This window comes from Lipotes vexillifer, unplaced genomic scaffold, assembly GCF_000442215.2.
Source record: "Lipotes vexillifer unplaced genomic scaffold, Lipotes_vexillifer_v1.1 scaffold1359, whole genome shotgun sequence".
NCBI lineage: Eukaryota > Metazoa > Chordata > Mammalia > Artiodactyla > Lipotidae > Lipotes > Lipotes vexillifer.
The window spans coordinates 1,363,263-1,379,213 of NW_006771596.1; the positions used below are offsets into that span (position 1 = coordinate 1,363,263).

The 15,951-nt window shown below is 59.0% G+C and overlaps 1 protein-coding gene across 1 annotated transcript in view; it reads right to left on the reverse strand.

Annotated features, from left to right (window-relative positions):
• The window catches only part of MYO1G (myosin IG), a 16,264-nt gene extending 9,645 nt beyond the window's left edge, over positions 1 to 6,619 (reverse strand). Inside the window, exons 1-11 of the mRNA XM_007447021.1 lie at positions 6,528 to 6,619; positions 4,883 to 5,091; positions 4,620 to 4,713; positions 3,677 to 3,842; positions 3,348 to 3,401; positions 2,567 to 2,662; positions 2,192 to 2,311; positions 1,345 to 1,569; positions 1,106 to 1,251; positions 537 to 651; positions 204 to 374 (exon numbers count right to left, since the gene is read on the reverse strand). Coding sequence (XP_007447083.1) covers positions 204 to 374; positions 537 to 651; positions 1,106 to 1,251; positions 1,345 to 1,569; positions 2,192 to 2,311; positions 2,567 to 2,662; positions 3,348 to 3,401; positions 3,677 to 3,842; positions 4,620 to 4,713; positions 4,883 to 5,091; positions 6,528 to 6,619 — 1,488 coding nt within the window. The remainder of the gene's footprint in view (positions 1 to 203; positions 375 to 536; positions 652 to 1,105; positions 1,252 to 1,344; positions 1,570 to 2,191; positions 2,312 to 2,566; positions 2,663 to 3,347; positions 3,402 to 3,676; positions 3,843 to 4,619; positions 4,714 to 4,882; positions 5,092 to 6,527) is intronic.
• Between the last annotated feature and the right edge of the window lie 9,332 nt (positions 6,620 to 15,951).

Sequence of the window (15,951 nt, forward strand, 5' to 3'; positions counted from 1 at the left end):
GGGGTGGGCAGGCCAGGTCAAGGCACAGAAGGTGTGGGGGGATCTGGGGGAGGGGGGGCAGTCCTGCAGAGAAGGCTGAGCCACCGCCAAGGACCCCCACCCCCACCCCAAGACAGGCAGCGTGGCACCTGTGGCACCCTTTCCAGTGCTGGGACCAGCCGGGGGTGCACAGGGCGGAGGCAACCGCAGGGGTGGAGGGGCACCTGGCGGCTGGTGTAGTGTGGATGGTGGCGGTGGTGCGTGTCCAGGGTCTGCAGGAAGATCCGGTCGGTGATGGGGCCCGCGCTGCCGCAGGCCTCGTCCAGCACAGCCAGGATGCCCCGGTGGGGCCGCTCCACCAGGTCCACGATGGTGGCGTTGTTGAAGTACTCCACCTGCGGGAGGGAAGCAGGGCAGCTCCCGAGCCCCATCGGCCGGCCTCGCGCCCGAGTTCCCACCCGGCGCCCGCTCCCCCGCCCTCCTCTGCACACACCCGCCCGCCCAGCGCCATGCCTCTCCCTCTGGGCCCGCGGTGTGCAGGACGGCCCGGCACTCACGCTCCGCCAGGCGATGCCCTCCCGCTCGTACTCTTCCTGCTCCTGCTTCAGGATGAGCTGGATGAAGAGCTGCTGCAGCTTCTCGTTGCAGTAATTGATGCAGAACTGCTCGAAGCTGGGGGCGGAGGGGCCGCTGAGAGTCATGCCTCGACCGCCCACCTCAGGGCTTTGGCTCCACGGGGAGCGAGCGCGACAAATGGCAGGCTTCCCCGCAAATAGATCCCCTGAAGTTTGCCTGAGGGCGCTGGTGCCAGGCGCCCCAAGTGGCCTCTCTGTCGGGGAGCATCTCCCGCTCCGGGCCGCTCTTTTACCCGCCTGCCCCAAGTCCAGCACGCACGCCCTGGAGTGGATCTGGGAGTCCCAGCGAGGGGAAGTGAGCCGAGATCTTGCCTTCCCAGGCACCAGTGGACGGCGGCACAGCTAAGGTCGGCTTGAAGGCATGAGCCTGGGGCCAGGGACCGACTGGCACCGACGCCGGACCCCCTGCTCCCCAGCCCAGCCGAGCTCCCCAGGACTAAGGCGGCCTTAGAAGGTGGGCGGGGTCAGGGTGTGGTGGCAGGGCTACCCACCTGTTGACAGGGAACACCTCGAAGCCGTAGATGTCCAGCACGCCGATGACTGTGTCCTTGCCGTCGCGCCGGGGGTCCCGGTCCCGGGGTTCCATGACATGGTTGATCCGGTCCACCACCCACTCAAACAGCCGCTGGTACACTGCCTGGGAAGAGACCAGGAGCCAGCTGCCTCTGACTGCCTCTGGCCTCGTCTCCTCCGGGAAGGCCTCCAGGTTGCCCCCCCACCTCCAGAGCACCTTGGCACAGGCGTCCCGGGCATAGCTGGCCTCGGCCGCAGTGTGGCCCTTCTCGATGAGTTCCCTGCCTCCCGACGCCACGGTGCGAGCCAGCAGGCAGCGGAGCACCATCCCCCGGGGTGTGGCCGTCAGCTCAGCCACGTGGTCCACCAGCACCTCATCAGTCACCGCCAGGCGCCTCTGCTCCAGACTGCCCTCCTCCAGCTCCACAAACTTGATGTTTCCCTGGTGATGCGGGAACCATGAAGTCAGGCTCCACGCCTCAGAGGAGGCTGCTGCACCCCTCTGCCCCCAGGGGGGCGGGGGGAGGCAGGGACGCGGGGTACAGTAGAGCTTGGCTTCTACCACATACACAGCCACAGAGAGAGAGGGGAGCACTTCCTGAAGCACGCCAGAGCCTTCCCCAAGGCTTCCCACCCGAACGTCATGTGAATGGTCCCACTGCATCCTTCTGCAGCTGGCTCTGTGCTACCCATTCCTCATGCTTCCTCAGAGAGAACTAAGGCTCAGAGGCACTGAGTAACCTGCCCAAGGCCACACAGCTCTTAGGTGACGGAAGCAAAAGGCCGGTCTGCATGTGCTCAGCTTTACTGAGCCCAGACTGCCCTTGCCTGCTAAGTCTGGGCTGATCTACCAGACAAGGACCAGGCCCATTCTGGGCATTCAGGTCCCACGGCTCAGGGCCCAGCCTGTGGGAACCCATAGCCAAAGCAACTCAGTTTCAGCAGAGGGAGAAGTGGGCCAGTTACATGGCTGGGTTGCCAGAGGCCAGTCTCCTCCTCCAGGGGAGGTGCCCAGCCAGGGCACCACATGGGGAAATGGCCGCAGAGCCCACAGCCAGGCTCACCAGGTGCAGGATGGCGGCCAGGATCCGGTGCACGGAGGCCACCTCCTCAGGACTGAAGCCGATCACCCGCATGGCCTCCGTCACCGCCTGGTGGTGGCTCTTCTCGTCGCTGTCCAAGACCTGGGGAGACAGGGCTCAGCACCCCAGTGCCATGCTGAGCCTCCATTCCTCTGTCCCGGTGAGCATGCTCACCCACTGCACCCCCATCCCGGCACTGAGCCCCGATTCCTCCAACTGAAAGCCTGCCGAGTCAGGGCCCCACCAGTCCCTCTGAGCCATGCACACCGCCCTGGCGCCTGCTGAAGTCACTGGCCATCAGCACCAGGGTCCTGGGACTAAGCGTGATTAGAGCCTGGGCTCCCTGCCCCCACTCACACTGAGCCCCGCCCCCTGGCGGGTGAAATTATATAGCGCAGGGTTTCTCTGCAGGTGCAGTTCTTGCAGCTCTTTGTCCTCACAGCCCCGCAGCACCTGGAGGACCCGACACCCCTCCGTTAGGCCCCTGAGCTCCAAAGACCCTACCCACGTACGCAGGACAAATAGACGCGTCCTTCTACCACCGGTGACCCAACAAATTCACGGTGCGGGTCAGCACAGTGATGGTGTGGACACCGCCTGAGCCCAGGGAGAGCCTACTTCTAGGTCAGATACTGTGTAGACACCACACCTATCCAGGGAAGGACCACTTCAGTGGTCAGACATGGTGTAGATACCCCTGAGTCCACAGAGACCCACTTCAGAGGTCAGACACATTGCAGACATTGCCTGTGTCCTGGGAGGACCTACTTCAGTGATCAGACACGATGTAGACGCTGCCAATGTCCAGGCAGACGCACTTCGGTGAGTCAGAAAGAATGTAGATACCACCCAAGTCCAAGGAGATCCCACCTCAATGGGTCTAACCCAGTGTAGACACTATCAGTGTTCAGAATCCACCTCAGTGTCAGACATGGTGTGGACACTGCCCTGCCCGTGTCCAGGGGGACCCCACGTCAGAGTCAGATGGGGTGTACACACAGCCACGTCCAGGGAGCTCCCACCGCAGTAGGGGCGGGGCCGGGGCGATGGCATGGAGGGAGAGGGGAGGGAAAGGGACTGTGGGTGGGGCAATCAGAAGGCCTTCCCTGCAGGTCTCCCCCTGCCTGCTTTGGCTCACCTGGTAGAAGGCATGGAAGTTCCTCTCGCCCACATGCTGCTTGAGGACCCGAGACTGAGGAGAGAGGAGCAGCTGGACCGAGGCCTGGATGCTGGCCCCACCCCGGGGGACCTGTCCCAGAGCCCTCGGGGCAGTGCAGGTGGGGGTGGTGGCTGACCTGGCTACAGGGGGAGCCCCGCCCAGTGAAGCTGGGACACCTGAGAAGGTAGGTTCCTGTCCCCAGGGTGCCAGGCCTGGGGGGCTCGGTGTGGTGGGGCAGCTCTGCCTGGTCCCGCCAAGGGATGCCTTTGTGCGGCCCACCTGCCCAGGGTTTCGGTGTTAAGGCCCACCTTCTCCAGCAGGTAGCTGTGGATGTGTCCCCCCACGGGGTCTCCTTTGAAGTCAAAGTTGATGTCCATGTACTTGCCGAAGCGGCTGGAGTTGTGGTTGCGGTTAGTGCGAGCGTTGCCGAAGGCCTCCAGCACGCAGGTGGACTTGAGCAGCACGTCCTTGACCCTGCGGGGGGGCAGAGGGGCCGAGGGGCTGTAGCGCAAAGACCTCGCGCTGGGGGCCGTGCCCAGGTCCAGCATCCCCGTCTGAGGCTTCCCCATCACAGGAGGAGAGGGAGCCTGAGGGCCTGGCCTCACCCTGCGCTGCCCCTTGCTGGCCTTTGACTCTGAGATGCTGGGAAAGGCACCTGCAGGGGGCTCACACTGGTTGTCCTGTAAAGCCTTGAGCTTTGAAAGGCAATGGCCCTACCTTCCCAGACGAAAGCTGCAGCCCAGTGAGGAGCAGGGTCTGCACGCTCGGCGCTGCCAGCCATGTGTGCTTGGGAACTTCCATCGCTGTTCCCACCCCACTCCTGCCCCGAACCCCACCTTACCCCACCTCAACAGGAAGAGCCGGGGCTCCCACACAGCTCCTACAAATCCCCGCTGGTGAGCAGCTGGCAGGCAGGTGGGCCCTGGGTTCCGGGTTCCCGACCCAAACCCTGACACCCGGCCTGGCATCCTGGGCCTTCCTGACGGGCCAGCCAACTTCTCCACTTCCATCAGGTCCCGGTGAGGGCCCAGCACCCGTCTGTCGGCCCTCTGCACCTCACTCCCTTCCTGTCCCTAGAGGAAGGGCACCCACGTGCTGGGCCTCGCCTCTCTTTGGGTCGAGAGAGGTCCAGGCTGCGGCTCACCTGGAGGCTTGCTGACAGCCACTGTACTTGGCCTGAGCCGGGCTCCACTGTGTCTCTTGCCCCCCCAACAGGCATGAGGCCCTTCCCCACCCTCTCCCCGCCCTCACCTCTCCACCTCGGCCCTCTGGCTCGGGTTGGTGACGGCAGCAATGTACTGCATTATGCGCCTGCTGGCTTCCGTCTTCCCTGCCCCACTCTCCCCTGCCGGAAGGAAGGACAGTCAATTTCTGGCTGCTCCCCCTTAACCAGCTCCCAGTGCCCATCCCCACTCCCAGGTGCTCCAATCACCTCCCCATCACTGACAGATGAAAACACCTGGGCGCAGGGAGGCTGTGAGCCAGAGCCTGGGCCCTGGCTGCAGGGCAGGTACCTGAGATAACAATGCAGGTATCCCTGGACCGGCGCTTCATCGCCCTGTAGGCAGCGTTGGCCACAGCGTACAGGTGGGGCGGCCGCTCATAGAGCTCGCGGCCCTGGTACCTGGCGATGGCCTCGGGCCCATACAGGGGCAGCTCCTGGTAGGGGTTCACGGACACCAGCACCTCACCGATGTACGTGTAGATGTGGCCCTTCTCGAACCTGGCACAGGCAGGGCCAGTCCTCAGTGCTCGGGGCCTCGGGGGCACACACCTAGGTCCCGGGGCATTGGGCCCAGGCGGGAAGCCTTGGGGCCCTGGCCCACCCGCAGGGCTGAGAGTAGACGAGGGAGTCGGGAGGAGAGGGGGTGCCGGCTGACTTGAGCCTTCCTGGTGCTGTTTGCCGGGAGTCGCACCCCACACGAGGTGGTGGTGGGATCCAAGCTGCTCTCCACGGGGATCCTGATGGCACGGGAATCATGACTACCCACTTTATTAAGGGACTGACTTGCCCGAGGCCTCACTGTCCAAGGCAGAGCTGGCAGTGTGGGAAGCTGGGTTGAGGACCGGAGCAGGTGGGGGCGGGAGGCGGAGGGAGGGGCCTCCAGCTGTTTCCGCCTCAAGACCTGGGCAGGGACCCAGAAGCAGAAGCGACCCAGCCCAGCCCCACCCAGACAGCAGGGACTGGGAGGGGTGCCACCATCCTCCCCCTGGGCACCTCCTCAGACTTTTGGACCCTTCCCTGCAGGAACCTAGTCACCCAGAAGGGTGCCTGTGTCCATCCTCCCTCGACTCTTCTGCCCTGGGGGGAGCACAGGGCCGCCTGCTGCCCTGACAGCCGGTCCCGGGTTCCTCTTCCTCAGCTGCCTCGGACGTGGGAGTTCCCTGGCTTGGCTCCCTGCACACCCGGGACCTGCTGGAGACAGACTCTCCCATCTGCAAGCTGTGTGGCCCCAGGCTCGGGGTTCCATCGTTAATACGGAGATGGTAATACCTGTCTCAGAAGCTAGTTTATAGGAATGAAGTGAAATCATGCTTAGCTCTCTGCCCCCAAAAGAGACGCTCATTTCCTGTCTGACTCTCCATCCCACAGCCCTGACCTCGGCTCAGGGCCCGCCTGTGCCTGACTCCAGCAATCTGGGGTCAGTGGGACCTGTCCCCAAAGCTCTGCACAGTCACCTTCTGCTCCCCCTGGCTGTCCAGGGATGAAGCCAGCTCCTGGCGCCACCACCGACTCCTCCCTGCCCTCTGCCCTCCGGCAAATAGGGCCCCGTGTCACTTCTACCGGCCACGCCCTGAAGCACCCCACATGCCCCCCTGAGAGCGTCATCTCAGCTTGTCCACCTGCACCCCCAGGGTGGGCCCTGACAACTTCCCTTGGAGCCCCCAGGGCCCAGCACAGCCCCACTAGGGGGACAGAGCATCTACCCGGTCTGGGGGCCTGGCACCTGCCAGGAGGAGGGGTCAGGAGGCACCTGGGCTGTGTGGGAGGCCCTGGTCTGGGAAGCCTGCTCTAGCACTGACTGGTTGCCCTGGCCGTGAGGCAACAGTCCTTCCTGTCCCAACGTCCCCCTGCAGTCATGCAGACAGCGGGCTGGGGCTGGCGGAGACCAGCGGGAGTGGGGATGGGGAGAAGGGGAGCCCCTGCCCTAGGTCTACCTGAGCTTCAGGTTCTCCATGAAGTCTTCCATGGTCACTTGGTCCAAAAGCACAAAGTCGGGCTTGCCGCACTCAGGGCCTTCGTCCTCCATCCTGCTGGCGGGAAGCACCCAGGTCAGGTTGCCCCGACCTCCCTGTGCAGAGCAGCTCAGGCGAGGGGTGCTCTGGCACAGGCCCAGCCCTCCCTCGCGCAGCCTGTGGTGAAGTAGGAAGTGGGTTCTTGTGGCCCCAGGGAGGGGTTGCCCTCCCCGCCTGCCGTCCCCTCCCAAGGGGCTCTGAGCGCTGCTTCCTGGTTCCCCGCAGGGCGTGCCTCACCATCAAGGCGGTCAAGGAAACGCCGACCCTCTGTGATCTCACCCTCGCCCCAAGCAGCCGCGTCTCTGCAGTCCCCAGCCCTGCTGCATCCGAGCCACGACTGGGACCCTGAGCATGGTTGTCTTGACGTGGCGGTGGCCGCAAAAGCCGTCAGCTCTCAGACCTCAGCACTAGGCGGATTTTCGGGTAGGTACATTGCACCTCGACAAGACGTGAACAAATGCCGATACCCAGGACTTTGGGGCAGGAGCCTAGGCAGTACTCCTTCCAAGTGTGACCACGTTGTGATGTGAACCACAAAGCCAGCTTCCAGGCTTAGCCCGCCACAGCCACGGGGCTGGTGGTCTGGGTTCATCATGCCAAGACCCAGCCTTGCCACAGGTCCAGGCTTCCGGATGTTTCCCAGAAGGGTCCTTTGTGTCCTCGGGGCCCACCTGCCTGTCCCTCTAAGTAGTGAGACCCAGGAGCTGCACCAGGAGCCCTTCTGTCCCACCTTGGTCCTCACCTCCCAGAGGTGTGGCCTCACTCCTCTCCGTGGAGCAGGCGGGCCCTTGACAAGTGGCCAGACGGGCCAGCTCAGACTTCCGACCACACAGCGTCAGGGTTGGGGACGCGGGGCAGTTCTCTCTCATCCCTCCCCTCGCACAGGGAGGACAGCGCATTTCCCAAGTTTGAGTCATCCGTGTACTACCTTTGGGACTCTCTACTCAAAAATCTAGTTTATTTAAGAACTGTCTTTCAGTCAAGTCACTTTTTTTTTTAACCTGAATGAATAAAAGAATTTATTCTGTGACATTTAGAGTCTAGACTAGAATAAAATTTGGGGTTCATTTTAGCTCGAGACTAGAATAAAATTTCTAACCAAGCGTGATCAAAAGTTTCTCTTTTTTTTTTTTTTTGCGGTATGTGGGCCTCTCACTGTTGTGGCCTCTCCCATTGCGGAGCACAGGCTCCGGACGCGCAGGCTCAGCGGCCATGGCTCACGGGCCCAGCCGCTCCACGGCATGTGGGATCCTCCCAGACCGGGGCACGAACCCGTATCCCCCGCATCGGCAGGCGGCCTCCCAACCACTGCGCCACCAGGGAAGCCCCAAAAGTTTCTCTTTTTTTTTTTTTTTGCGGTATGTGGGCCTCTCACTGTTGTGGCCTCTCCCGTTGCGGAGCACAGGCTCCGGACGCGCAGGCTCAGCGGCCATGGCTCACGGGCCCAGCCGCTCCACGGCATGTGGGATCCTCCCAGACCGGGGCACGAACCCGTATCCCCCGCATCGGCAGGCGGCCTCCCAACCACTGCGCCACCAGGGAAGCCCCAAAAGTTTCTCTTTTTTTTTTTTTTTGCGGTATGTGGGCCTCTCACTGTTGTGGCCTCTCCCGTTGCGGAGCACAGGCTCCGGACGCGCAGGCTCAGCGGCCATGGCTCACGGGCCCAGCCGCTCCACGGCATGTGGGATCCTCCCAGACCGGGGCACGAACCCGTATCCCCCGCATCGGCAGGCGGCCTCCCAACCACTGCGCCACCAGGGAAGCCCCAAAAGTTTCTCTTTTTTTTTTTTTTTGCGGTATGTGGGCCTCTCACTGTTGTGGCCTCTCCCGTTGCGGAGCACAGGCTCCGGACGCGCAGGCTCAGCGGCCATGGCTCACGGGCCCAGCCGCTCCACGGCATGTGGGATCCTCCCAGACCGGGGCACGAACCCGTATCCCCCGCATCGGCAGGCGGCCTCCCAACCACTGCGCCACCAGGGAAGCCCCAAAAGTTTCTCTTTTTTTTTTTTTTTGCGGTATGTGGGCCTCTCACTGTTGTGGCCTCTCCCGTTGCGGAGCACAGGCTCCGGACGCGCAGGCTCAGCGGCCATGGCTCACGGGCCCAGCCGCTCCACGGCATGTGGGATCCTCCCAGACCGGGGCACGAACCCGTATCCCCCGCATCGGCAGGCGGCCTCCCAACCACTGCGCCACCAGGGAAGCCCCAAAAGTTTCTCTTTTTTTTTTTTTTTGCGGTATGTGGGCCTCTCACTGTTGTGGCCTCTCCCGTTGCGGAGCACAGGCTCCGGACGCGCAGGCTCAGCGGCCATGGCTCACGGGCCCAGCCGCTCCACGGCATGTGGGATCCTCCCAGACCGGGGCACGAACCCGTATCCCCCGCATCGGCAGGCGGCCTCCCAACCACTGCGCCACCAGGGAAGCCCCAAAAGTTTCTCTTTTTTTTTTTTTTTGCGGTATGTGGGCCTCTCACTGTTGTGGCCTCTCCCGTTGCGGAGCACAGGCTCCGGACGCGCAGGCTCAGCGGCCATGGCTCACGGGCCCAGCCGCTCCACGGCATGTGGGATCCTCCCAGACCGGGGCACGAACCCGTATCCCCCGCATCGGCAGGCGGCCTCCCAACCACTGCGCCACCAGGGAAGCCCCAAAAGTTTCTCTTTTTTTTTTTTTTTGCGGTATGTGGGCCTCTCACTGTTGTGGCCTCTCCCGTTGCGGAGCACAGGCTCCGGACGCGCAGGCTCAGCGGCCATGGCTCACGGGCCCAGCCGCTCCACGGCATGTGGGATCCTCCCAGACCGGGGCACGAACCCGTATCCCCCGCATCGGCAGGCGGCCTCCCAACCACTGCGCCACCAGGGAAGCCCCAAAAGTTTCTCTTTTTTTTTTTTTTTGCGGTATGTGGGCCTCTCACTGTTGTGGCCTCTCCCGTTGCGGAGCACAGGCTCCGGACGCGCAGGCTCAGCGGCCATGGCTCACGGGCCCAGCCGCTCCACGGCATGTGGGATCCTCCCAGACCGGGGCACGAACCCGTATCCCCCGCATCGGCAGGCGGACTCCCAACCACTGCGCCACCAGGGAAGCCCCAAAAGTTTCTCTTTTTTTAAATTAAGTTTTATTGGAGTATAGCTGCTTTATAATGTGTTAGTTTCTACTGTACAGCAAAGTTAATCACCTACACGTATACATATATCCCCTTTTTTGGATTTCCTTCCCATTTAGGTCACCACAGAGCATTGAGTGGAGTTCCCTGTGCTATAGTAGGTCCTCATCAATCAACTCACTTTTTATTTTATTTTATTTATTTTTATTTATTTATTTATTTATTTTTTGCAGTACGCGGGCCTCGCACTGTTGTGGCCTCTCCCGTTGCGGAGCACAGGCTCCGGACGCGCAGGCTCAGCGGCCATGGCCCACGGGCCCAGCCACTCCGCGGCACACGGGATCCTCCTGGCATGTGGGATCTTCCCGGCAGGCGGACTCTCAACCACTGAGCCACCAAGGAAGCCCAACTCACTTTTTAAACTCTGAAACATTGTTTGATATGCAAGGGGTTTTTTTCCTTCAGAGACTTTAAAACGAATACATATCTAATGAAATTGTAAAGTGCTTATTTTCAAATGCCTGATAAAACCAAGCCTCACAGCACTGCGCCCATTGCTCTGAGGGGACCCTCCCATCCGGACCAGGCTTTGGCCCCACCCTGCGCCAGGCCTGGGGCTTCTCGTGAGCAAGTTCTGGTCAAGTTTCATCCTCCCAGTCTCTGAAGAGCACCTTCGCACCCCCTGCCTCTTTGGCTGGTGCTTTTGAAGGGTTTTCCAAACCAAAGCTCAGGAGTACCTGGGGAGTTCTCACAGAGCCTCAAGGTTTCACTTCCCCAATCTCTGGGCCCGGGGTTTGCATTAAATTAACAAGTGAAAAAAATGATGCGGCTGTTCCAGTGAAACTTGAGACGTTGAAACCTGAACTCGATAAAATTTTCACGTCATGGGACTTCCCTGGTGGTGCAGTGGTTAAGAATCCGCCTGCAGGAAACACGGGTTCGAGCCCTGGTCCGGGAAGATCCCACATGTGACGGAGCAACTAAGCCTGTGCACCACAACTACTGAGCCTGCGCTCTAGAGCCTGTGAGCCACAACTACTGAAGCTCACAAGCCTAGAGCCCCTGCTCTGCAACAAGAGAAACCACCGCAGTGAGAAGCCTGCGCACCACAACGAAGAGAAGTCCCCACTCGCCACAACTAGAGAGAAAGCCTGCATGCAGCAATGCAAAAACCCAACACAGCCAAAGCCAAAGCCAAAAAAAACCCTTTAAAAAAAAAATTCATGTCACAAAATAGTTTTCTTTAGGTTTTTTTTTTTTTCCATGTAAAGATGTCAAGACTATTCTTAGGTTGGGGGGTGGCCCGTGGGTTAACCAGTCCCAGCTTTAGACCCTGCTGCTGTGTGGCCCTGCACTTAACTGCAGTCAGGACTGTGCTCTCCACTGACAGCTTGCACAAACGATTTGCCACCCAGTGCCTCATTTATCTATGAGGCCAATGACATCTCACCAGAAATCCTTCCCCGTCCTGGGTCTGGCTGGACCTCTGGGTCCGCTCGTCTCAGGAAGGACAAATGGTGGCCCTATATGCAGCTTCCCCGGGGTAGGGTCTGACAAGTTGGGGCACAGTGACAGGTGGAACAAACAGGTGGTCAAGTGAGGATGGAAGGACAGCAGGGAGGTGCCCCTGGGGGCTGAGGGCGGCAGGTTCACTCTCATTTTCTGACCTAGATCGATTTCAAGATGCCGCCCTCTGTCCAGTCCCTTCGGCGGCTCCTCACTCTGGCTCCCCTTGCTGGTGCCATTGCCCTCTGTAGAAGGTCCCCAGTCCCTTTGTTTCTCAGTTCCCCTACACAACTGCACCCACTTTAGGATTTGCTTTTACTTCCACCTCATCTCAGAGCATATATACTGTTGGGTTAGTTGCAGGGAAGGGCCCTGCCAAGGTGCCCTGGAGCGGCATGTACCCACAGAGGCCACACAGCTCATCCTCTGACGGCACTCGGGAGGAGCCGCCACCTCTCACTCTTCCTCGTCTGCTCGGGAGGCTGTCAGAAGCGCTTCCCCTGGTACCCAGTTCAGAGCTGTGAGGCTTTCTGCCCCCGCCCCCTCAGGGTGTAGCTGCAGTGACTTGCGGTGGAGGGACCTTTGGTTACTTTTCCATTCACAACATCACTAACAAACTGAATGTAAACGCGGCTCACTGAATCTTTTCTAGCTCAGTCGGCCTTGGCCTAACCTGCTGACATTCCTTGAAAAGGTCACAACATTGAGCTAAATGGGCTTCCACTGTGAAGTTATTTATCAAATGAAATAGATCATAAGGGTGCATCACTCATCCTAAAAGTATCAATCCACACACTGTGGACTTAACACTTTGGTGTGTAACCGAGTCTGACCCACGCTGGTGAAGAGCAAAAAAGACAGAGAACGCCATCTAGCCAGCGGAAGCTACTCCAGGATTGGTGCCCTACCACCCACCACCCACTCTGCAGTCTCAAAAGCAATGAGAGTGGGAGACACTCCAGGGGCCCCTCAAACTTGGCTGAAACTCCTTCAAGGAGGGGAGGGCCCTCCTCCTCTTTGTACCTAACATGTGAAAAACAGAAACAGAGGCCGGACTGAACTACAAATTTTACACCGTTTTATTAAATCCCTTGTTTCTCATTCAGGAGATGTCAGAGGGGCCTGGGTCCTGATGTACAGTGAAGATCCTTGTTCTGGAAGCAGACAACACGGCACCGAAACCTGGGGTCAGAGAAGGTCAGTCAGACACGCACACCTGGCCCTGAGCCACCCACACCTCAGCTGGGCCCAAGAACCAGAAATTCCTGACTCCTGGAAGGGGAGCAAGCGAGGATTTGAACTTTCTCAGAGAACTGTGGTGCAAAGGCCTGGGTTCAAATTCTGCTGCACCTTCACCAGGTGTGTCAGTGTGGGCAGGCCACCACCTCAGTTCCCATTTCCTCTTCTATAAAAAACAAGGAAACAACTTGGAGGCCTGCTGTTAAAATAAAGTGATGTGAGGATATAGCCAGGGATTGTTGTAATTGCCAACTGCTACTGAGTGGCAATAAACAGAAATGAACCTGAGTTCCCACTCCTGACTCCACCATGTGCCAAGAGGCCTCTGTGACAGAGACTTAGTAGCAGCCCACCCTTTCCAGGCTGACACACCACTGACCTAGGAGATTCTTGGGGAAAAGGCTGCAGGTTGAATCCAAAACCACAAAGGCAATCAAAATGCCATGCCAAAGAATCAGAGCTCCACAAGTCTAAATAGTAGACAACTATCTGTCCACAAAACAGTTTCGGGAGCTTAAAGACAATTCATCTTTCTGAGACTCAATCACCCGACTTACAATATGGGTAGGTAAGAATAAATGGATGGGTTTGAACCTCTTGAGAAGGGAACTTATGGAAAATTAACATATAAAATGGAAGTGAAGTGATTTGCTAGGCCAGACCCTGCATACTTACCACTGCAGAGTCCCCAGAAGAACCTGTCATCCTCGGAAGGGATCATCTCTCAGGTGTCTTCTAGCTCTCACATTCTGGGATTTCTGCTGCTGAAGCTGGAGCAGGAACACAGGGCAGAGTCTGTTGGGGGTTGGGAGGCTGTGCTTTCAGGAACTGTGAAGGGTCTGACATACCCCCCCAGCAATGGCACGTGACAAGGTAGCCCATCAGTTACATGGAAGCTGGTAGGAGACACAAAGCAAAGACAGCTGATTATTCACCACAGCAGTAGGTAGACAGAGCACCAGCGTTCTCTACCAGCCCCATTTCCCATCGGGTGACACAAGGGGAGCCAGAAGGCACTCACAATGCAGTGGGCTGCACCACAGAAAAGGCACCCTGAGCACAGGAAAACCAACTCTTTGACAGTCAACAGTGGGCAGGCCTGCTCTCTGCTCTGGAAGCACTAGCTCGTCCACACCCAGGCTGTCTATCTGAACATCCCTGAAAAGAAAGTCAAAGGGCAGCCAGTGCCTCGCTCCTAGGACTGCAGAACCATGAGACTCACCGACAAGTGTCCCGACGGCAGCCCCAGGAGACTGGTGTGTTCAGCATTTGCACTTGGACTGAAGAGAGAGATCCAAATCTGCTAGAAACCTTGACCTTCAAGGGAGAAGGTGTGGTGTGACCCCTGCCATGCAGGAGCATAGGAGCTGTGCTGCCCTGCTATGACCATGCTGGCCATATCCCTGCCTGTACCCAACAGCCCTCGCCCCAAAGCAAGGCCCAATGGCATTTCCCTAGAACCAAAACTTCGTACCTGCTTCTGGATTCCATTCCTCCCTCCCTTCCTCCCTCCATTCCACCATTGCAGAATTTAGCCTTCGCTTCTCTTTGGTTTACCTGCAAATGGTAATGTCCCAAAGGGCAGGGCCCATCCCTATCATTCTTTTCTACTCTTTATTCCCTGCTGTGGGTCTAACTTCACCTTTACCACTCTCCCTAAGCTTCACTTTCAACTTCTGTAAGGCTTCTGTTTGAAGGATATAATAAAATAATACAATAAAATTTGCCACAAGCCTGGAACAGAGCAAACACCCGAAATCCAAACCGACTTTGGCAAAGATATCAACGTTCTCTAATCTGCACGATGCAATAGAGTAGCCACTTGCCAAATGTGGCTACTGAGCATCTAAAAATGTAGGTAGTGGGAATGAAAAACTGAGTTTTAAATTTAACCACATGTGTCAAGTGGTCACCACATCAGACAGTACCGATCTGTATGCTGCCCAGCACACCAGACAGGGAAGGCAGCAGGCAATTGTCTGAAATTTCTATAACCTTGCTCTGGATGGAGCAGGACAAGGCCTCAAACCGTTTCAAAATTTTTCTTGCAAGCACTGTAGGAATGCACAGGGTCACTGCAGACCCAAGCACGCTGGAGGCTTGCAGCCCACATTCCTTCCAGCCCCTAAAGCTCTGGACAGACAGCCGTACTCCTACTGAGCACCAGCCGGGACCAGAAACTGGGACAAGAGATCACGGGTTGAATTAGGCCTACTTGGGTTTACCCACTGGACACAGATAACTGACAAATAGTAGGAAGGGAAGGACTCCGGACAGCAATCCCTTCTGGCTCAGGGAGTAAGGGAAGGTGCCTTGGGAGAGGCAGCTTTGTCAAGCAGTTGAAAGTACAGGGGAGTTAACTTTAACTTCATTCCTTACGACCCTGTAAATATCCTTATCACCACCTCATTACACAAAATCGCCTTTTCTTCCACAGTCTTCGCAGAACTGTAGACCATGACACAAAAGTTGACTCTATCCTCATTTTTCCCCATGAAATAATGCTGGAGAAGAACTGCGGGCCCAGTTCCGGGAACGGGAAGCTGGGGCCGGAGCAGTGTCACTTACCAGGCCATCTTACAGATCATCTGCTGCGGAGCAGTCGAGGGCCCTCCACCTGGAGGGGGCACGGGGTCAGCTCAAGCAAGGTCTCGTGTCGCCTGCCTAGTTCTCGCCCTTTGGGAGGCTATACCACGAGCCCATTCCTCCTGGCGCTGCCTGCCAAGGCCGCATGCGTACTCCGAACGGGACCCTCAGAAGCTCGGTTAGAACCACCCTCGCGTTTCCCCTCCAACCGCAGGGCGGAACGGCCCGGGCCCGACGGGGCCCAGCGCGGAATAACTTGGAGACGGCGCGCTCGCTCCAACTGGGCCCGGCGCCCCGCACCCCGCACCCCAGCAAGGCCCGCACGCCCTACGACCCTCACCTGGCCTCAGTAGATGGCAGACACCGCTTGGGACCCTTGATGGCACTCGATGGCCACGACCCCCAGGGGCAGCCTCACCCCAACTGCCACCCATGGGTGCAGCCGCGCACGCTCCCGCCGCCCGCTGGCAGACGCACGTGGCGTCACGTGACCCGCGCGGCCCTGGGAGATGACGTCACGAGGGGCGCCAGGGCGAGGCTGGGTGCGCGTTAGCTGCTCCCCTCGATAGTCCCTGGTGAGAACGAGAGCGGAAGTCTAGTAAACCGGTGGAGGCGGGGCGTGCCGCGTTCCTGTTACCTCCGGGAGGAACTGGGGGACCCAGGAAGGCGGGGAAGTGGGTCTTGTAAAGGAACAGGAGGACGGCAGCCAGCGGGGAGCTGGGCGCGGCAGGCTGGTGCAGGCGGAAGGTCGCACAAGTGAGAAGCTGGACGCTTGGTCCCTGTTCAAAATAGGGGAAGACACCCCTTCTCTGCCCTTTTCAAAGGAATGTCAATCCCCAATGGCTAAATACGCCCACGGCTAGTCTCACGACTCAGGATTGTTTCCCAAGGGCCTGGGAACACTCTTTTTGAAATTTT